Here is a 23,780-nt window from a genome sequence, read left to right as displayed (position 1 = left end):
TTTACTCTATTATTCCATACATTACTTTAATGAATTTCATTAATATCAAGAATTTAGTTTTTACAAATCATACAACTTCTAGTCCGGAATTTTGCTTTCACCACAATATCCCTCGACACGTCATTATGAAATAAAAGGTTCTACTGTATTTCTCAACTTTCAAGATGTAAATCAATATGAAATTCAGTAGTACTAATAATGGTGAAGCAGAACCCAAGTATTTTTCCCAACGCACATTTCTGGATATATTGCATAGAATGCCAATTTTTTGAGATTACATCCGTATAGCTTAGACAAATATCATACAATTTCTTTAATAATTCAAAAATTTCTAGTTTGTTTCAATTAAACTCTGACTAGAAACAAGACCAATTCACGCTTTGCAAAAGCTGGGAAGTAAGAAAGAAGATGAATCAATGAAATATATGTTGTACCAACTCGCCTTTATTGTAAATATTTTAAAGGTCTACATAAGAAGTAATTGGTACCTGCTTGGTTAATGGAGAACAATTTTAATCCTAGATTTTTTTTTTTAACAGCAGATCCACAGCTCTACCTACATAAAGCAACTGTAACCACGGGGCCTTTTTTCATTCCTCTACAAGATTAATAATTATTTCAACTCAACATAATTATTGATCTTGTAGAGGAATGAAAAAAGGCCCCGTGGTTACAGTTGCTTTATGGAGAGTGTAATTTTATAAAATATTTAACACAATATGAATGTTTCGATATTACTCAACAGTACCTTTCCAACAATTGCAATAGTATTATTTCCAACCATTGTTAAAATAATATCATTCCAATCCTGACAAAACTCCGAAGGGTTGAAAATTCTATATTATCAATGTTGAGCTGTAAATTCAATTTTAAATCTAACCGACGATCGGATACGCATGTATTTTCATTTTGAGGTCTGAAAAGAAATTATATTCAGACAAAACTAACAATGAATAGTCGAGAATCGAAATTACTGGGTGCAATATTAATGTTGTTTATCATGATTCATCTAAAATAATCATAAGTTACATTCATCGACCATACGATCATAACAAACATAGTTCTCAAGGCACCGAAAAATACGGTTTTCCTCTAAATTGAATACGATTCTGGATTTCAAGGACAAACCGAGTACCGAGTCGTTATTTTGTTTAATTCTCAATACTATAGGGGTGCGTTAACTCTCTTATTCTACCGTTAATTATTAATTCGCTTATTACTTAAAACAAAAAAAACAGTCATAAATCACGAGTTGGCGAAAATAACAAATTGTTTCCGTGTGAACGGGTCCGGAAGCCTCAACACACAAGTTAATAACACATTAAGGAAGTGATAAATTGATAGGCTATCTTAACTGATTGAAATCGAGAGGCGTTATCCCCCCAAAATCAAACAGGGTACAATGAGATAGGAGTCCTATACGGCAAAGAGGTATGTTGAAGTCACATTATTAGCTGGTCACGTGGCCAAACGCCGTCCCATCGTTGGCGATCCATTGCCTTTGTTATGATGACCCTTTGATCTCAGTCTACCTTCTATTATTAAATAGATATTCCTGACACAGTGGAACATATAAACGAATATTCATTCCCATATATGAAATATCATAATTTCATTAATAATACATATCCATCTATTAACTAATAATTTATAACATCGTAGTCCAGTGGAAAGTTTTACTAATTATTTTGATTGTCGAATACTTAATGAACAATATGGTAACCCAAAAAAAGTTATGATCAAGAAATACCTTTTATTTATGATCCAAAAAGAAAGCTAGTCTTGACATAACATTTCGCAATCAAGAGAGAAACTACGTTTTATGCTACTCAGAACAGAATGCAATTCGACAGAAATTATATAAGCTATAATAGCATATAAACAATTTTCAATTCACTAGAAAAATCATAATAAAGTCATGATTGCTAATTTCTCAAATAAATTTCTAATTCGGTATCAAAATAAATTGTTATTCTTCCACCTAAAGGAACCGGTTCATGAGTACGCGTGTCTTCTAGAATTAAAAACTAGTTTTCTTTATAGGCGAACAGTAACACTGGACTAGCGGTCCCCACATAACGTAAAACTATTTTACATACTACCCGGCAATTAACTGCAAAGATAAAAAAAAAAACGAAATAATATCCACATTAGATACACAGCATTACTAAAAAAAGACTGATTGACGACAGAACATTATAATCGATATTAAAAATTCTATCGACTTTGTACAATCGATTAACAAACGAACAAATTAGATATTAAATTCAAAAACCGCAATTTCAATGTGATTTGGTTTATGAGTATACCATATATTAATATGATACTTGGTATAAGCATGAAAAGCATATAGTAATAAAAAAATAATTTTTAGTTTTTAAAAATTAATGTTTACTATTATTAAAATGCTTGGAGAAGTTTGTCGGGGGGTGCGGTCAGCAAAGAACAACATACATAAACAAAACCATATTTATTTTATGCCGACGTTTCGACCTGAGTTTCAGGTCTTCATCAGGGGTTGTGGCGTAGAAGGCAGGTTTGTAACTGTTACAGACCTGCCTTCTACGCCACAACCCCTGATGAAGACCTGAAACTCAGATAGAAACGTCGGCATAAAATAAATAAATATGGTTTTGTTTATTTATGTTGTTCTTTGGTGACCGCACCCCCTGACAAACTTCTCCAAGCATTAATCTACGGTCAACTATCTACACCTCATTATTATTAAAATGATTCTATAAAATACAATTTCGTGGTATTTCCTATTAACTGTTTCCCTTCTTTTTTTTTGCATCAGAATATCTCATTTTAGAACTTTTTAAGGACCAGAATCTTTTACAGAAACCACAACAGTAATGAAATTTGACAATCTCCACTTTCCTATAGAAGTGAATCATGGATAATATTTTTTTTTTTAAATACTTTTTATATATTGATAGATATTACAATCTTTCACACAGCTGTGGGCAATAGATAATAGTGATGAATGATCACACTCATACTAAAATCAAATAAAATAAGAATAAAAATAAATAAATGAATGAAAAAAAAAATCTCTTAAAATATATACAAACAGAAGGAATTGAATATTCTGATCCACTGATGTATACTATTACTCACTCTCTAAGAAGGTAAACCCTTGAGGCAGATTGACTTGGTTGGTCAAGTGTGTGTTAAGAGATCTTTCTGGGCCATCAAGAGGTTCTCTGTATAATACGTTAGCTTTTAGTGGATCAAATGATTCTATTGTGGTCTTTATTCATTCTAGTAATACATTAATAAATGGTTATGCACAAATTTAAGTTAAAGTATTCACAAGAAATAGTACAGTAATCAATATACGTTTGTCTGATGACTAGTAGTTCACATCTTGGCAAGTAGGTTGCACAATGTTAGTCCGTAATGGTTCTAGTGGTATCCAGCAAATAGTAGCTGGGTTGCTACAATTTTAAATTAACAATTTTTAATTGATTACGAATCACTTGGAAATAATTTAAACCAGTTTTATGGTTTTTCATAAACCAAATTTGTTGTTTTAGAAGCGAATTGATTACGAATCACTGGGAAATAATTTAAACCAGTTTTATGGTTTTTCATAAACCAAATTTGTTGTTTTAGAAGCGAATTGATTACGAATCACTGGGAAATAATTTAAACCAGTTTTATGGTTTTTCATAAACCAAATTTGTTGTTTTAGAAGGAAAGAAGAAGAGAATTGAAATTAGTTAGAACACATCAATGGACTTTTTTTTAGTTAATAGGTAAAAATATAATGGAAGATTATTGATTGACCGTGTGTAAAGATGAAAGGAATATGGTCCGGGTGCAGTCAAAAAAACTCAAATAGTAGAATTATACTATTTGAGTTTTTTTAACCGCACCCAGACCATATTCCTTTCATTGTAAACATATAATATTGTATTTTATTATATAGAAGGTATTTTTCCAAAGAAAGATGAATCATAGAACAGTAGTAGGAAGTCCAGTTTTGCAAGGAGGAATTCTGAATAAATTTTACACATAAACTATCGACAGTTGAGAAAACCATTAATAATACCAAGTATTATTGTCAATTATAAATCAATGGTGACAAATTGAAAAAAGTCATCTCAAACCAGACTTCAAATCAGCGTTACCATACCTACAGGAAAAGAAGGCTTTTAAATAGAACCTGTTGACTGGATCAATTAATCCATTTCTCTTTTTGAGGATAAGATGAAAAAAACTGAAAATACAAAATTGATTTGTCCAATTTATCAAAGTTTGTTCTTCCTATTGCAGACTAATAGCGCAAATCACTTATAATTATTTATATTTTTATTGCAAATTGATTTCCTTAAATAACACAATTCATAATACAACACTATTATCAGAATCTTCCTTCACTAGGTTAGGTATCTTCTTGATGGCCTAAGGGTTAACGTTCCAGAAAAAGAGAAAATTTAAATAAAGTTTTGAGAAAAAAAGATCAAAAGGAATTATGGAATTAATTGTGTAAACTGGTAGAATTAATTGTATAAAATGGAATTGTAGACAAAACTAGTACCAACTATTTATTAATGGCTAACATTTCAAACCACACTGCAGGTCTTCATCTAGGTTGTAGTGATTGATGGAATTTGATAAATTAAATTACAATGATGCATGTTCACCAATCACAACAGCCCTGATAAATGCCTCAATCCTGCAGTGTGGGTCAAAGCATTGGCCATTTACACGTTAGTAGATATACCACTTTAGCTTTATACTGACAGTATATAACTAAACATTTTGATTCACAGTTGAAAGTATTTTAAATTACACAATTTCTAAACAACCAATGACCGTAAGTATGATAAAAATAAATTTGAAAAACTCAGTAGATAACAATTTGTTTATTCAAAAATGTATTGTTTTCAATTAAAAAACATACAAAATTTATATACACATTTATACAATAAAGTTAATGTACAAACATTAATGCCTATCAAATGTAGGACCACCCATGAGCGTAACAGTCCTACCATTATATCTTTCAGCAATGTCTTTTCTGATCTGAAATATCGAATAAAAATAAATTAGAGGACAATGAATGGATATTATACATACATTTATATAATAACAGGAAATAAAAACACAGTGGCACCATTATTTTTTTTTTGTTAGATAAAAACTGTATTCTATATATCAATTTTTTAATTTAATCAAAAATGTTGTCTCTATTCATATAATTCTATTAATCTTATTTGACTAAACACACACAAGATAAAATACCTCTTCCTGAAGCTCCCTGCCCTTGCGGACAATAACTTGGGCTTTTTTTGAAAGCTCAACAGCTTCAACTGCTGCCTCTGCCTGTCGTTCCTTGCTAAGAGCCGCTACAGCAGTCCACCTTTCAATAGCATCTGCCTTCTCATTGATCTTGGCAACCAAGTTATCCAAATAGCTGCAAATAAATACATAAAACTATAGTGATCAAAGATGTATTTCAATACATATTGATGTAAATTTCTATTTAAAAAAAAAACCAGCTAAATTACGAACAATTACTGAGTTTAATAAAATATAACGTGTAATAAGTAATGATATGGATCTATTGCAATACCCACCACCTAATCTCTGGTTAAAGAGTTCTATAAATGGTATTGATAGTAACTGTATCGAGTACACAATAGCTCTATTGAGAAGCCTTTAAAGTTTAATCAGACTAAATTTAAGCTTCAATGAAACCAAAACAAAAATTGTATTGCTTGTTTGCTGAGTTAAAAAAAAATAATGGAACTTTTTTTTTACACCAGTTCGGATTACTGGAGTGTTTGGAGTACTGAAAATTAAAAATTGAAATACTTCATTCTCAAATAAGTATGGATCAATTCTTAAGCCACTAGAAGCTTTATATTTAACAGATATTCTTAAAATTATGTACTAATTTAACAATTCACATCATAAACATGTTATTTAAAAATACTTACTTGGGTAAGAACAGTATATTATAAAAGTGTTGTGAGGTTTTGCTTAAAAGAAGGCCAGTGACAGACACTATGGACTTCGACATATCCTCTAAGCCAGCAACCGACTCAACCAGATCATCGTTAGGGCCTTCTTTTCTGGCATCAAACAATCTCATCTTCAGGAAGGAATTAAGCTGAATCCCCAACAGGTTATTAGAATGATTTGAAAAAATACTTAAAATGCATAATAAATTGTAAGCAGAAACTTATTCTAATAGCAAAATATGAATTTTAATTTTTAACAAAGGAAACTCAAAGATGGACCTGATCTAAACTCCAAGTAAAACTACTCTGAGGGGATTACAATGAAAATTATTAAAAACCATTCCTCAACAAAGAATTAACAATAACTTGAGCAACCAGATAGAAAATTAAAAGAAAAAAATCATCCCCCTAACAGAAATGAACCACCCTAGTTGTTGAATCAGTTATCTTGCGGGTGAATTAGGAAAATATATTATTAATATGATATTTAATATGAATCTTCAGGAATGAAAGAGGAATCTTCAGAAGGCAGATAAAATCACACCTATGTTATGTTTTTATTTAATGTACGAATGTTAAATATTGTACATTTGTTTTGTTGCACAAAAAAGCAAGCTAATCAATTTTCATTGTCTTTAATAAATACGTTATTCAAAACAAAGCCAAGATGGCGGCACATATCCTCCAAAAAGTCCGTTGAATAGCGGCCATGTTGAGTAGATTCAAATATTTTAAAAACTTTATTTAACTTCCCATCATAATTGTAGTTGCAGTAAATTTAAGAAAAAATATAAGTTGAGAATAAGTGTTAAAGAATAATGTTCATAAAGGAAATGATAGAAAAAGACTCAAAACCGTAGTGCTACAATTGATGTTGAGAATTAACACCGAGAGAAGGTGAAGGAAGAGAGCTTGGTTTTTGGAATCAGTCGATGTTTGGCGGGATAGGGAGGATGTATCCTGGATACAAGAGATAATGAACAACTTTTTTCTTCCTCAGTGGGACATCTAGAGAAAGAAGACATCAAAGGGTTATCCGAGAAGAAAAAAGGACTCTTTGTTTGGAACGCCAAACAACACATGCCAGTGAATGAGATGAGTGAAAACTTATAGAAGACCAAGGATTTGTTTAAAGACAGTATTAGCTTGTTGAAAAGAAGTCATAAAAAATCATCCATCATCATAGAAGAACATAAATTGGTTATTCTTTCTCGGCATATAATTAAGTAAAAGTGTTACTAAAGTTGACTGTTCTGATTGCCTAGAAACCTGCCCTCAGAATAAGAGTCTATAATATTATATAAAATATAAAATAAAAATTCTCGTATATATTTAATATTTAATCTTTTCATCTTCAAAACTACACTTTAAATATGAGTATAAGTTAAAACTATCAATTTTCCTTTTTATTTACTTTAAAATAATTTTTAAATATTACAATCTATATATGGGCCAAAGTAATCTATTATCAAAAACAAAAGCTGTAGATATACTATATTATTAGTTCCATGAAGCTACAAGTTACATACTCATTAGAAGGGGTGTGTGCTAAAGGCATTCATTCTCAGACGAAATAAAACACAAAATATTTCTTTATGAAAGCTAGAAACATGAACTTCCTGAATTAACTAGAAAGTTGAAAAATGCTTTCCTGAACTAATCAGAATCAACCCACCAAAGGTGGGAAGGGACCTCTGGAGAGAGATACTTTCCCCACATGCTAAGTCCCCACTATACATTAAATAAATGTATATTCATATAAGTCAAGAAATGTAAAAAAAAAATCTTAAAGAAAAACTATGAACACTAAGCACAGCCTAACACTTCTAAGTATAGACAGAACAAATAATATGTTTGGGAAACAGATAGGAAGAAAAAGTTTTGATAGTTAACAGTCGGTGGCAAAGCTGACTGAAGTGGTATTATGTAGTATCTAGAAAAGGTACTACAAATTAGCTACAATACTGCTGGATATTAAACTGCCTCAGTTGAACATTGCCGCCAACTACTAAAGGAGAGAAAGCCAAACTATTCCAGTAGTACTTATCTAATCCAAGCAGACTTATTTTAATTAATTAAGCTATAGATAATCAGTCAATAATCTATGCAGTTCTTACCTCAAGGAGTTGGTTTATAAAATTGGTCCTTGTTTGACTATTTTCAAAAACAGTAAGAGCTTTGTCTCCACTTGCAACCTTGTTGTGTAACTTCTCTTCCTAAAAACATTATGATCATAAGAAAAAAATAAATCCATTAAACATTATATTTAAGAAACACTAAATGATCTGCAATAGTGAAAATTAATAAAAACTAAGTCCCTTTTCTCAGTATTATTATTTTAAATTATTTGAATTGAAATTATTTTTGTGCTGTCCTTTTATATGTTTCTTCTTTTATACTTTATTTTTTTCTATAATTTCTTATTTTTATCCTTCCAAGTAACTTGTAATGTACCCTTGACCTTCCAGTAGCTTCGTCATCTTTTGCAACGTACTTTTTTAACTCAAAATGTCACCGCTCAAAACACACCACTTTACTTCAATTTTATATCTCTTCCAACTACGTTCGTTGTTTATCTTTTATTCTCTTTTTTCTCATATTTTTTTACACCCTTCTCCTTCTCTATTCTTTTCTTATTTTTTCTTACCCATGTTTTTAGCTGTGTTCACCACATATTATTATTGTCATATTCACTAATTGCTTCTTTTGTCTTACTTAACTTTATATTTTGTTTCTTTATTGTAGTATTTTACTTATGTATTTCATTAATTACATATATTTTCTTTCTCTTTTTTTTCCATAACTTATATTAGAATTATTATTATTAAATAAAAATATTAATATTCCTTTGTTTGTTTTGGATTATATAACTTTATATTTTTATTTCCTTGATTCTGTTATTTTACTTACATATTTAATAATATCTATGCATACGTTTAAATGTTTTATTTCCCCCTTCTTTCATTACTTTATTTTTATTAATTTTCATATTGAACATATATCTACTAAGTAGATTTTCATATGTATTTTATTATTTGTTCTTTCCTCTTACTTAATTTTAATATTACTCTTCTCAAACAGTCTTTAACTTCTCAGAATACTTAAACTATACATGTCTGTCAACACAGTATGTATCCATAATGTTAGTTATTTCCTTATCATTCTAAATATCCTGTTATTCATGGGCTGTTGTCTTGTTTTTTGTTCTTAGCCCTGATAAATAACTTTTAACTCATTTCTGTTCATCACAGATCACACCCCCAACCATCTTCTCCTCATATGTATTATTATTTTAAACTATTTTTTCAAGCAGGCAGGTTTTGTAATCCGTAAATATTCTGGCTCAAAGGTAGAGGACACTCCTTGCTTAGTAATTCTTTTCAAAATATGTATTTAAAAAATACACCACCACTGATATCATGTCTTAGGAAAGGAAGGTTCTCAGGATTTGAGCCATAATATTTAGCCGTTAATAAAGCTACATAATATTACTTACTATGGGAATAAAAATGAGCCATTTACATCATTAATTCATTAATAACAAATCACTATATGATTTTTTTTGGTATATTTTTACAAAAATATCTCCAGCTTAAATTCTGGGTCCTTTTTCAGTACAAGGATCAAATAAAAATCATAAAATACAGTTTTCATTTCTATACCAGTCAACCTCACTTGTTTTTAATCAATCACAATTTTATAGCTATGGGAATTTCACCTAATTTGTGATAAGAATTATTATTATTGATTCATTAATTTTCACCTTTTCATATCCATCCAATCATTAAAAAAAAGTAATACACATTTGCATCAAATGTGATGACTCATAGATTTGTTTTCATTTTTGATTGTTGAACCAAAGTCGACAAGTACTAGATTCTGAAAGACCAACTCAACAAAAAAAATCATTACTGGAACATGAAATAAATTAAAAAATTCATTTTTTTACCTTTGATTCTTCCAAATCTTTTCCATTAGTTTCACCAGAGTCAACCAGTTCAATCTAAAATAATATAAATTATTAGTAAGCACAGTACAATAAAACATTTACATATTTCACTTTTATTAACTCCTCAGGGCCATTAAAGTAAGAAATAATTTTAATCCATCCATGAAAGGACTATATACACTCTCCTATAATTTATACTTCAATATAGTATGGACCAACCCCTACTCAATTTGGTCTAATGTGCATGTAGAAATCTAAGGAAATTTTTAATCAAATACAAGTTTTAAATTAAAATTAAAATCGACCTTAGCCACTTCTTACCCCCATTACACCATCAGGACACACTTAGGGCATTTTGGTTTCATGCTAAGCTCCAAACACATGGCCAAGGTATTGAACCTTATGTCTAGTATAGGCATCCTATAAGTTGCAGCATACCGGACGCCACTGAGTATGTTGTCATTGCCTGTTTTATCGCCTTTGAGACATGAAGAGCTAAGCTGTGGAGAGAAACATAGTTCTTTGATCTAAACAAATGAGTTCCTTCATCTGGTAACGTCAGAAAACAACCCAAATTATACATCTTTTGTGGAACAATGAAAAACAACAGTTGACCCACACCACTTCAATTAAGGAAAAATAGGACCAGTTCTTGGGAGACTACCAGAAAACAAAGGCAATGTTATAGATGATGAAAGCTCTGAATAACATGAGTATTAGTGGACAATATTCAATTTAAACGTTTACTACCACAGATGGCATACACATATTGTTCATGTGATATGCCATCACTACCAAACCTGTGTAGCCAAAAGGTAGCAAGGTAAGGTGCAATCAATAAATATAGGGCTTACCTTCCAGTGCGAAATTAAATAAAATTTGAAAGATGGATTTATCTTGCTTCTCCCAAACTTGGATTCCTTTCACAAATGATGACCAGAGGAGAAAAATAAGGTATCTCATTTTTTCCTTAATGTTCAGGAGAACAAAGTTCATTTTGGAATAGCATATTTTTCAACAATTCTGAGCCGTTCTAAGCTAGTTTTTCTCCTGTTTGGACTGTATACACAATAACTATGAAACTAGAGATATGTTGTCCATTTAATCTACAAATATACCCAAAAACAGCAATAGCAAAGAATTATTGGGACAGCTAGTTAAAGAGAATTTACATGTTTTACCCGAGGATATTATAACAATTAACTATTTTTTTCAGCAATAACATCTCTTATTAAACTATGGTACAACTGCTTGCAATCGAGGAGGGAAAACATTCAGATAAACTTATATCCATAACATATTAGATAAATCTGAATCAATAATTATAGTCCCTGGTAATTTCTTTACCCTGTCAAAATAATTTGTAATGTTGTTTTGTAATTTAAAGGATGGTCATTTTTACACTTTACAGCAATTTATTTTCATTATATCAGCACACTAATCTCTAATAAAGAACCTATACTTAACCACTGAACTCACACAACCCATCAGATAACTAAAAAATAACTATAATGAATATTAAATACCTGAATGTTATCAGTGGTTCCATCTTCGAAGCCTAAATCTATGGCGTCATCAATCGTAGATGGTTGAGCCTGTTTTGTAATGAAAAATATTTTTTTTTTATTTATGGCTATTTAATAGTTAATAATATTAATAATAAATATGTAGGTATTTAGTATATAAATACATAAAGGATGAGTGTTCATCACAACTAAATAAAAAAATTATATTTTAACAAATTTTAAAGACCTTATAAGGATTATTCTCAACAAGTTCCAGTCGAGAAATCAAGTAAGTTTTGTGTTCTGAGATTTTGCCTTTAACCCTTATGAGTTTCAGGGCTGATTTTAATTATTTCCATTTATGCATTGTGGAAATTTATGTTCATGTTTAATTAAAAATCATGGGAAAAAATAATGAGTATTACTGTTCCAATGCATAATCCTCATCTAATCTTTTTATATGAAAAGATTCAAAATATCTACAGATGAATCTAAGCTTGAGAAGTATTTTTATTAATAATTTTGTTTTTTATTTAATGATAGAGGTGAAATATCTTCCCTACTCACAATGGCAAGGTTAAATAAAAACTATTTAAGATTTATAAGTAGAATCCATTTGCCTCTTGATTCCTCACTGAGTAAGACATTGACATTCTATTCTAGGAATTAAGCCTGGTTTTATCTAGCATAAGTCCGGTTAGCCTGTTTTCTAATGTAGCTTTAAAAAAAAAAAAAAATAAATTGAACTTTAAAAAATCATAAATATTTGTTTGTTCCATATTACTCTTCTTATTTGAAATAGAATAAGTCAGTGGTTCCCAACAGTGGTGGAATCCTACTGGCGAAAGTAAGAAAATGGCAGAACCCTTTTGGTAGATGTAGGAATACCTACATTACCATTTGATACAAATAAAGTGGTTTATATTTTTGTTAAAAGCTAAGAAAGGTTTGAATACCTACACAACACCTGTGCAAAATTTAAAGCAAATCTGAATCTGAAAATGGAACTCCTGAAAGGGAATACTGGTAGAGAACCATTGGTCTAGGTCCTTCATTTAGAATATCAAATACCATTAAAAGTGGATTATATTTTTTACTTAACCCATATTAAATACAGGAGGAGCAAATAATAACAAGCACTAAAATGAATATTTGTCAATAATTTCAAATTACCTCAAGGGAAGCATTTACTTCATCGAAACCCCAATCAATAGTATCTTCATTTGTTTCCTCAGGTTCCTAAACAAATTCAGAATTAAAGATATATAAATGTTAATATTAAACTCAAATGATAGCTTATTTGACTACAGTTGACGATAAAGCTTACATCTTCTGTGAAGACAGGAGGTGGGGTGATTATTTGAGTTGGTACTTCACCATGTATTAATTCGTAGACTGTAGTGTTTCCTTTCTCTGTAATCACAAGTTTATTAGTTTAAATTGAAATTGGTTGCATAATTACTAATACATCCAAATCGTGACAATTAAGAAAACCATAAATTATAAGCACAAGACAAACTTACAGAATACAAGTGGCTGTAATTTACCAGCAATGTATTTGATGAGATTCAAGTTCACTGTGTGTTGAGGTAATGATAACGCAGTAAAGTTAATGTAGTGTTCCAATGCAGAAAGGACAAGCTTAGTTTCACTAGCTACTTTTTCATGGGTGGCATGTAATTGGAGTGCATTGGCAACTAACCGTTTTTTGTATGATCCTTCACCTTTATCTAAACCAAGTTCTTTTAAAAAAGAATTTAATTCATTTCTTGCTGTATTAGCTGCTTTCAAAGCCTCAGTCTCTTTCTTCTTGGCATCCTAAAAGTTTTAATTGATATCCAAAATTAAAATACTGAAAAAATAGTAACATTGCCTAGCTTCATAAGAAAACTATGAGTTATACATACGTTTTGCAACTGTTGCTGTTTAGAAATTAACTTTTTCAAATTTGGAAGTTCATATTTAACAATATTGATGGTCAATTCTGCAGCTTCCGCTAAATAAACATTATTTTTTTTATAAAGGCTAACAATTTCTTTCCAATCTTTCATTCGTTTTGAAGTATAACTACCAAATATATTCTTTGAATCTGCTTCTGTTGTCTCAAGTATTTCAATTATTTTTAGACAATGAAAATAATTAATATCTAGAATAAAAATAAAAAAGATAATCAATTCCTTCAGTGTTAGAAAAAGAATATTTGAACAAAATAAATAGTACATAATAAACAGTTAGAGAATAAAATTAAATAATATTTTTTAAAGTATAAAAAGATATCACAGCAAAAAAAAACAAACATCACAAATTTTAATATCTTTCATTCAATATGTTTATAAAACATTTATGAATAACCATTGCAAAATAGAGGTATTCTAACTCTACATACATGTTCCAGATAAAAGAGAGGCGATAGTTTCATTAGCAGGCATATCTTGAATGGCAGCATTAATTTTGGCCCTAATTTTGACAGCTTCAGGTTGCCACTCATTTTTACAATGTCTTCTGCTAATCAACCATTCCAGTAATTTGGGAACATGAATACTAATAGCTATGTTTTGTTCCTAAAATTATTCAAAAGGTAATTAATTTATATTGGTGTATTAATAATAAATTCAACCTTCACCAGTAAAATAAATAATAAGACTTCTGTCAAATTATGATATAAAATCACTCAAAGACCCAAGAAGTCTCTAAAACGTAAATAACCAAACTAGGATTAAAAATATTACGTGCCATCTTAAAATTGACTTTGAATTATAAAATAGAATGAAACAATATTTTGAATCTTGGTTTCACACGTCACCAAATTTAATTTCATTCTGCCAAGTTAGGATAACCGTAATTAAAACTTCGTCTCCAGAGAGCTAAAACCAGATTGTAAGAAAGTAATTTTATCTCCTTCATTGATGATTAGAGCTGATCCTTTAAGCAATTTTTTAGAAAACGTAAATGAATTGTTCGTTGACAAAAAATACATAGTTTTTCAGAACTGCTGAGAAAATAAAGTGTATAACGCGAAAGAAATGAGCCAGAGAATACTCGTGGTTTTCGTCTAATTGTTTAACAATAGGTCTGAGTAGGATGAAAAGTTTCATGAATTGTAAGACAGTATTCGAAGTGAGGCGAAACGTTTACAAATAAATAGTTTTTAACAATTTTTTGTTCTCTTTGACTATAAATTGAACAGTTTTTAACTTTTAGTTATTCGTTTAGTTGTTCCTGTTGTCTGGGGCTTTAGGGCGTAAAACCCTGAGGTCATCAACGCCCAGTTATTCGTTTAGTAAACAAAAGAGTAAATTACTTCCACAATAAAAACAAGAACTGTTATTTTCAAATGTTCGACGTTTTTCCTCCCACCTAGTGACATTGTAATATCACAATATCGATACTCCTTTTAGTGTGACACCTCAACTAAATCATCGGATAAATAGCAACAATACTCCGAGAGAATCAGAGGTAACGAAACTTTTCTACTTCGACCCTACTGCCCAAACCACAAATATGTATCTCAATAATGTGGCACAGGTATCAATTTTATTAAATCACAATTTAAAAAAAAAAATTGAATAAAATTTCAATAAAACTATCATATTAAGTTTGTGCCTGCTACAGGATTCATTGAGGACCATTCCTCGAAGGCAATAAAAATAAAAATTGAGTCAATCAACTTTCATTTTCAAAAATTTTCGGTTGCTAAATAACGCTAAATTTAGAGAATGGCCCAAAATAACTTATCCCTTTTGTTGTACTTAGGTGTCTATCAGTATAAATATCATTTATACTGAATAATCTGGAATGAAAAGTAAAAATTATAAAATACATTATGCACTGATAAAAAATATTACAGCTAAGTCATATAACAATTACATAACAGAAAAAATGCAATTATTAATGTTAATTATTATTAATTATGCATTTTATTAACTGGCTAGGGAGTGACTGAAAACCGTATGACAGGTAAAAAGTTTTTTTTATAGAGATAGGAGTATTCGATTTAAAATTCAAAATATGTTTGTACTAAATCTTTAGATAGTGCTAAAACTATTGCAGCAATTTTTTTTTTTAAGTTTACTACAAATGAAAGATAAGATAGCCATAGACTTGTAAAATGTCATCCTCAGCTTTGTGACAGAGCTATTATATATATTTCATAACTAGGTAACAATTCATGATTAGAAAATTAAAGTGAGAAGGAAATGGCCTCAAGGAAGACAATAACAGAAAAATTAAATCATTAGAATTCAGATGGTCCATCGTTCTTAAGATGCTAAAAGCTGAAATAGCTCTAAAATTTGAGTATGGCATACATTGTAATTCTTCTCATCTTCTGTTTTTTTGTTTTGTTTTTTTTAACTATGGCATTAAACTCGAAAAATAAACTAGATGCGCTAGATGTGTGTGTTTTTTTAGCTTAAAACCTCACATTTAAAGTAACTTTTGTTTAAACTTAAACATATAGTTTTTGAATTATAGGTAAAACCACAAGTGGGCTCGTCCGCAGCTCAGGTGGATCTGCACCTCTAATAATCTGAGATTTGCGGGTGGCGCCGGTTGACTTTGACGCGTTGACTTTCATTAACATAACACTTTTCATTAAGTGGCGGTCTCACGAAATGAAAAATTTGACCCCCACTATGGTTAGGCAGTATAGGTCCTTAATCGAGGACTTAAGCAAAAAAAAAACCACAAGTGCCTGAATTTAATGAAAAGTGGCTTGTATAATCTGAAGAAATTGGCTGCTATTTGTAAACTGTCTAAAAATATAAATCCAACTGTTTTTGTCTCTAGAAACATGGAGGAATCAATTAAATTTATTTTAGATCAATTGGAACAGATTCATCCTCATGTGAAGGACAAATTTTTTTCAGATTATTCGACTAAATGTAGAAGAAAAAAAAATAATGAATTACATTTTATTGTTTAGGATTCGTTTGAACATATGAAGATAACTTCCTTGGTTTCACTTTGATCATATTTTTTAATTTTTCAATTTGTTTTTTCACGATTTCCGCTGGATTAGTTACGTCAACCCAAAAAGAACCATTGAACTTTTTTTGCCTTTTAAGGTTCTCTGGCACTTCATCATAATTATATGTACACTGGAAAAAAATGTTTTTAAACATTAATCATGTTAGGTAAATAGTATATGAATTTTTTATAAATATGATTATTCTTTTTATACTCTACGTAATAAAATGCTTGCGCCCATATACAGGTATGTACGTGTGTAGGTATGCACATAATCGTAATGGAAAAGTTGTCATACCCCTAGAATTCGGTTCAGGATTACAGGATTAACTCCACTGTTAAGGTACGTCCATAGTGCACTGCCTCTTGCACCCCGGTCGCCGGCTTTATTCCACGGTAGACCCTACATCTTCGCGACCAGAGCAATTTTAGCAGATGGTCTTCATAATGCATCACTTGGGGAAATGATGCACGCTCTGTTTCAGTTGGTATCGTGGAACTATCCCATGAAGATCTATTATGTGCTTAATTAGATAGCGATAGTGTTCATTATAGGCTTGAACAAGGAAGAACTAATAACATTCATGAAATTAATAGGGCTCACCTTGAAGTCAATGAGTATCATTCATTGTTTCTATCAATCACGACTACAACTTTCATCCTGCTTTTTAAATTAATATTTATATTGAGAAAACAAAATAAGTACTCCAGAGCAACCATCTGCGTTGGAAGTTTTACAACATACTGACCGAGTGGGTGAAGCGGAAAGCGAGAAAAGAAACAATAATAGAGAAGAAACAATGATAATAAAAATAAAAAGCAAAGAAACAATCACCATAAAATACATTCCGGTAAAAGCTGGTGGAGCAGTTTGAAGCAAGTGGCAGGCGCACTATGGCTTCACGAGTACATTTCTCCCTACATTTTTTCCCACTCCTGCCACGTTAAAGCGGGAATCGAGAGGCGGTGCACTGTGACGTAATTTTAGGTAACTGATAACAGTCCTATTCAAAAACCTAAGGTGTTTATACTGTTAGGTTTATTTTCCGATAATTCCCTAAACTCAAAACACTGTAGTCCTCCGGCACTTTATTTGCACTGTCTACTGGGTAATATATATTTATTTATTATGAAAAAAAATTATTATAGATGATGACTCAAATAATAATAGTAGAATCTACATTATAATTGTAATATTAAAGAAAAATAAAATAAATATTAACTTAATTTATTTTTTTATTTCCTTACGTCGGCCCAAAACTCCCGTTGGAGTCCTACACTGCAACTTAATTTATTAGATTATTTTATATTTTCTATTATGTTTAACAATCTCCATTTAATTATTTTAGTGCAGCTATTATTTGATGTCGTATGTTTCTCATATTATTTACTGAAACCAAGTGAAATAAATATCATAAAATATCTTTTGGACATTTTTCACGTCACACACGTACACTGTTAATCGGGCATAAGAGGCACTGCAAACAATTTCAAAGAAGTTATCTTAAATTCAAGCCCAAACTATCTATAATCACAACACATATGCATGCTAGAAAAGATCTAAACTTCTGTTGTTTAGAAGTCTGATAGGAACTTGGTGATATAAATGATTTTTTAACGCTAACTGATTTTTAGTTTAGTGGATGTGCCACTGGGTGCTTCTGTCCTTTATGTTTATAAGATCTTAATGGTAATTAATCGACAATTAAGATCTTGTAAACATAAAGGTATTTTGCTAAAGACATTTGTGAATAAATTCAACACCTACATGTCTACAAGCTTCTCCGCAACACTTCCCATTCAAAAAATGATAGTACCGTGTGAACACCTTTTCTCCTGAATTGGGATCTTGATAAGAAAAGTGGCAGTTGTAAGATGCATTTTTGTGCGCATCGTGGATTGCTAATTCATCTCTTGTCATAGAAGAAAGGTCTGCTACTGCTTCCCAACACTTTTCTAATTTGAAATATTTTTCCCTCAGTTTTTGGAAGTCCGTAGAGCATCGTCTAACCAACGTAGGAATCTTAAAATATGTTAGAAACGACATTTGTTCTACGAACTCAATGCTGATTGCAAACATATGAGAATAATTTAATTTATTTTACATCAAGTGTAAATAAGTTTTAAAATTATTTTTAATAAAAGGAACATGTTCCAGGTGCGGTCAAAATAACTAAAATAGAAAATAAACTATTTATTACAAGCCAACTAACGTTTCGACTAACGTTGCATGGCTTCATTAGAGCTAAAAAAGATACTAACAACTACTTCCTCTTTTATCCACTTTTTATTTGTTATTATTTCCCTTTTCATTATATGTATAATACTATTTAGTATTTCCTGTTTTTTTTTTTATACTTTTTACTTTACATCCTATTTTATTTAATTTACTACGCTAGTGAAATTCCTACTTTGTAATTCCTATTTTATTTAATTTACTACGCTAGTGAAATTCCTACTTTGTAATTCCTATTTTATTTAATTTACTTGGTTAATTTTATGATTTTATTTTAATTTCATGTTATCTTACTCTTTTACTTCATTTTATTTTGAAGTATTTTTAGTTTCCCAACAAAACAGATTTACATTCCTGGGGGGAAGGATAGTAGCTCTTTGGTACGAATTGTGTACCTTCAGCAGTTGTTTAATTCGTGTGCCCACGTGAGATTTTGTTGGTTAGTTGTGTGTCTTTAGTGCGGTTTTAGAGTTGATGATTATCTTTGTTTTCAGAAGCAATAGTTTTTCAGCGATCAAACAATGAAGAGGTCTAGTGATTCTGATAAAGCTCTTTCTGTTAAGAAACTTAAGAAAGAGAATACTAATGATTCCCTCAAGACATCATCCCCTAAATCTATCTTGAAGAAATCTACTGCACAAGCATCACCAGATGCTAGTGGTAAGCCCAAGAAACCTATTGTTGGCAAAAAGAAGCCAAAATTCAAGATGATCAAAGGAAAGAAGGCACTGGATGGGGAACCTAAGAAATCTCTTGTTAAAAGCAATTTATCTGTGGAACAAAGTGAAAATGAACATGATGGAAAAGTTGAAAGTGATGATAATAAAGTTTCTCCCAAAAAGTCATTTAAAAAGAAACCGAATGATAACTCTAAACATTTAAAGTTTAAAAAAAATAAATTAGAAGGTAAATCAAAACCTAGTTCAGAGCCTCAGACTCCACTTGATAAAAAAGAGGTAAGGAAAAAACAAAAAGAACTTAGATTGAAACGCAGAGAAAAAGAAAAAGGATATGTTTTGCCTGATAAGTCAAAGAAAATATATGAGGAATTGAGATGTAAAAAATGCCCTGTTGAGCGTAGAAAAGAATTGGTAAATGAATTATTCAAAGTACTGTCTGGTAAATTTGTAAATTCAGCTCGTTCTCATGAATTGTCTAGAATGACACAGTGGATAATAAAGCTTGCTACCCCAGAAGTAAGGAACCGTGTTATTGAAGAAATTATAAATGATACTGTTTCCCTTTCTAAGACAAAGTATGCCAATCATATCATCTTATGTTTGCTGCAGGATTGTGATAAAAATGTACGCAAAAGACTACTTGACCAGCTGTTAGGTAATATTAATCAATTAGTGCGGAATAAATTTTCTGCACAAATAGTTGAAGAGTTTTATTCTAAATATGCCAAAAAAGTTCAGAAAGTATTTATCAGACAAGAGCTCTATAGTGACTTGTTCCGGAATGGTAAAAATAAAAATCATACCAGTCTGTCCCAGGTTTTAGCTGAAAACTCTACTCTTAAGTCTGCAATTTTAAAAAATACAAAAAATATTTTAACCAAATTAGTTGATAAACCATTTGCTCTTTCTACTAATTTAGTTACTGATGTTCTGTATGATTATTTGCAAAATTGTGAAGATCAAGACAAAATGGATCTACTAGAAGTACTGAAAACAAATATTCATCTTTTGTTTAAAACAAAATCAGGAAACCAGATAATGATGTTATTGTTATGGGAATCAACACCAAAGGTTAAGAAACATATGGTCAAAGAGTTAAAAGCTCAAGTGCTAAATATTGCAAAGAGTAGTGGAAATGTATTTCTTCGATCCCTTTTTGACTCAGTAGATGATACTGTTCTCATTAGAAAAGCTATTTTGCCAACAATTTTAGACAATGCAGAAGATCTTGTAAAAGATATTAACGGCAAGAAAGTCATACTTTATCTTGTTGCTCATAGAGATACAACATTTTTTCACCCGACAGAATTAGATAAACTGCAAAAGGCCTATGAATCATCATTTGTCAAAAAAGATATTTCCTTAAAAGAAAAAGAACTTCTGGCTCCTTGCTTAGATGTACTACTGGATAAAATTAAAACCAACCCTGAGTTCTGGTTCTCTGATGGGAAAATTGGTTTGGTATCACAAGCCATTTTAAGTAAAGGTAGTGGTGAGAAGCTTTCAGAAGCTTTCAATTCTATTTGCACTTATATTATTGACTGTGTTAAATCAGATAATTTTTATCCAATTGAAAATCCTGGTGTCCACATGGTTTTGAAAAAATTATTCAAACATTTTCAAGTCGATGATGGTATTGAATCATTTCCAGAAATATTTATTAAAATGTGTGACCAGGAAATGATTCTAAAATTGTTTTCTATTAATCGTGGGTGCTTTCTGCTTGCTTTTGCTGTAGAAACAAGCTTAGAAACTATTTTGTCTTATTTTAAAAATATTTTCAAAAGTAGTAAGGTTAAGTCGAAATTAGAAAAGCAAGAATCTGCAGGAGCCCAAGTTTTGCTGAAGCAACTTAAGGAAAAAAATGTATATTAATTACAGAAATATCCCTGTCATTTCCTTGTTTTAAGTTTTTCTTTTCTTTTATGCATTGTTATGTATATGGTACTATTATTATTTTAAATAGGTTAAATTCTGGAAACAATTATAAGTTTCGTATTAATTCCTAAGTATTGCTCTACATGATGGCTCTGTGTGTACTCACTTATACACAATATTCTATTGTTCTTGGCTAATATATACACAATTATTATTATTGCTTTCATTTGGTTTCCACTTATCATGCTTGCTTGTAAGGGATGAACCAAGAATGGATCCTTTTTAGTTCTGCTCTTTCATAAATTTAGATTAATTTAAATCAGTTTATAGTATCAGGTTATAATTCTATTTAACTTAAACTCAGACAGAATTCTCAACTGTTAATTTTTTTATAACTAATATCAATGATGTTTTATTATGTATAAGTACGTATATGCCCACCTACCACTTTGATTGACAGTTTTGCTTTTAGCTTAGTTTTTTTATATGTACATTTTTATCTTTTCAAATACATTTTATTTAATTTGTTAATGAATATAATGATCACTAATGTCATATTTCTCACCTTCCTATTTGTGTAGTGATTATTCTCTTCATGAACCGAGGTTGTATATATGTATTGTACATATATTGTAGATATGTAAAATAATAGTTTTAAGTATAGTTGTAAGTTTGTCTCTGTTAAATTCTTATTTTGTTTTATAACCAAATAAAAATATGTTTTGTCATTTTATTTTTTAATTATCATATAGTGTAAGTTCACTTATAGGAATTTAGGTTGACTATATAGTTCTAGTTACTCATGCCAAATGGATTCTATCGATTCCTGGCTTGGCATACTATTATCATTACATAACATTATGAGACTTTGTTTTGGTCATAATTTGAGGGAATTTATCGAAGATTCAGGTGCTTGATTGTTGCCTAAGCTGATTTTTTTTTTTTAAAGCTTGACAATTTATGATCTTTAAAACTAATAAGAAATGAAACTTTTCATTGTTTTCCTATGCATACTGAGGAATTTTTATTTATCAATTATACATTCTAGGATAGATAGGGAAGAAAACAAGTAAACAAATCAATTTTTTTTTCTTTTTTCTCTAACATTTTGTTAGGTACAAAAATAGTAACACCAATTTATTTATTTAATTTAATGTTGAGTTGAATAAACATCTGCTTTGATATTAAATTAATAAATCATATATTTGTCCAAGGAAATCAATTTGTTCATACATCTATTCTAATTGTTATTGATATACTAAAGAGTATTTTCAACACATTACTTCCTTAAAGAACTCTTTAGCAGGGAACCCACTAAGACTGTTACTGGTCTGTCCTCCGCCTTGAGAATAGTGCACAGGAGGTTCTGATAGGACATATTTTGTGAGAGCTGTTTTATTGCTTACTAATACTGAGGTTTGAATGATAGTTAATAAGTTTAAACAGATGAATACACTGTTAATTACTCAATATAAATGTTTTTCTACCTTTTGTATCTCTAATTTCTCTATTCTACCATGTTCAAGGTAAAGGTGGTCAACACAAGTTTCAGTTTTTGGCTTAGTGGTTAGCAGATAGATGGGAAACACTTCTGTTGTAGAATATGTGGTTTTAAAGATTTTGTATTCCATTTTCTCTAAGTTAAAAAAACAAACATTAAGTTTTAATTTTAGTTAAAACTAACAATACTGCTCAACTTTGGTGGCCATCTGGAAAAACAGGTTATACTAAATCCAGGAGGTTTTGTGAACTGGCAAGGTAGTACTGGTGAGAAATTAGAAAATTACCGAATTCTACCCCCCCACAACTTGATTGAAAAATTGGTCTTACAAAGAGTAACGTAATATAGGTATGAGGAACAGTTAAGGGAAGTACAAGATTCTAAAATGGATCAGTATTTATTTAGTGATTTTCAATTCTTTGTGGAGTTGGAATTGGAGTTGCCTTTTCCATTGAAGGGTTCTGTGAATGGGAGTATTAATAAAAAAGTATGTCCCAAGGAAGGCTTCGATAAAATTATTGGGATTGTAGGATTTTAATTGTGAAAGAAATATTAATGTAGGAGTTTAAAGGGGATGAAAAATGATTCTGTAAAGTTTGGAGTTGGGAAGATGGGTATTGGAAATAATTGTACTACAAGGGTTACTAGGTTTATGGACTTTCGGTGCACCATTACAAATAGTGAACTATGAAAAAATTAGTTTCTATTGATTAAATCTCAGTTCCTGTGGTTTATTTAGTTTTTCATATTGCGTTGGTGAAAACTTAAAATTCAACTGTTATTTTAATTTTATTTAATCTGTATCTTTGTACATTTTCTCTTAATATATCCTTTAATTTTCTTCTCCATAAATTATTTTCTCTTAATCGCTCTTATTATTATTTATTTCAATCAATATTTTTGTATTTTAATTTTTGTTCCTTAAATATTAATTTTCCCATTATTTTATTGTATAATTTTTCTTTCTTTATGCACCTAAACATTTCTCTATTGCTGTCCAGAAGATGGCCCAAAATGTTGGTTTGCGAGTTGGCTGGAGCAAAATTAAATTAATTATAGTTTGAGAGGTAAAAAAGGGAGTAACATAA

At 30.3% G+C, this 23,780-nt stretch overlaps 3 protein-coding genes across 4 annotated transcripts; 1 reads left to right on the top strand and 2 right to left on the bottom strand.

The window, feature by feature from the left end:
- Positions 1-4,859: 4,859 nt before the first annotated feature.
- Positions 4,860-14,282, bottom strand: LOC106680247 (CDK5 regulatory subunit-associated protein 3). 2 transcript variants are annotated; one of them, XM_024360204.2, is made up of 12 exons: positions 14,163-14,282; positions 13,816-13,990; positions 13,337-13,575; positions 12,977-13,247; positions 12,757-12,842; positions 12,603-12,668; positions 11,451-11,519; positions 9,925-9,978; positions 8,093-8,191; positions 5,952-6,124; positions 5,254-5,425; positions 4,860-5,034 (listed from the first exon to the last, which is right to left on the bottom strand). In XM_024360204.2, the coding sequence occupies exons 1-12, from the start codon at positions 14,163-14,165 to the stop codon at positions 4,957-4,959; spliced, it is 1,485 nt and encodes a 494-aa protein (XP_024215972.1). In that variant the 5' UTR covers positions 14,166-14,282; the 3' UTR covers positions 4,860-4,956. The 2 variants fall into 2 exon arrangements, with proteins under 2 accessions (XP_024215972.1, XP_014275291.1); XM_014419805.3 differs by lacking the exon at positions 9,925-9,978.
- Positions 14,283-16,328: 2,046 nt separating this feature from the next.
- On the bottom strand, positions 16,329-18,467 carry LOC106680212 (uncharacterized). The gene is made up of 2 exons (XM_014419743.1): positions 18,166-18,467; positions 16,329-16,528 (listed from the first exon to the last, which is right to left on the bottom strand). Exons 1-2 carry the CDS (start codon positions 18,442-18,444, stop codon positions 16,343-16,345), a joined length of 465 nt encoding a protein of 154 aa, XP_014275229.1. The 5' UTR covers positions 18,445-18,467; the 3' UTR covers positions 16,329-16,342.
- Positions 18,468-19,018: 551 nt separating this feature from the next.
- On the top strand, positions 19,019-22,682 carry peng (Pumilio and CPL domain-containing protein penguin). Its single transcript, XM_014419807.2, has one exon. It carries the CDS (start codon positions 19,155-19,157, stop codon positions 21,186-21,188), a length of 2,034 nt encoding a protein of 677 aa, XP_014275293.1. The 5' UTR covers positions 19,019-19,154; the 3' UTR covers positions 21,189-22,682.
- The last annotated feature ends 1,098 nt before the right edge of the window (positions 22,683-23,780 follow it).

This window comes from Halyomorpha halys, unplaced genomic scaffold (genome assembly GCF_000696795.3).
Source record: "Halyomorpha halys isolate HHAL.00 unplaced genomic scaffold, Hhal_1.1 Scaffold251.1, whole genome shotgun sequence".
Lineage (NCBI taxonomy): Eukaryota > Metazoa > Arthropoda > Insecta > Hemiptera > Pentatomidae > Halyomorpha > Halyomorpha halys.
Note: the sequence above shows the minus strand (reverse complement) of the source record. Positions and strands in the feature narration are given on the sequence as shown.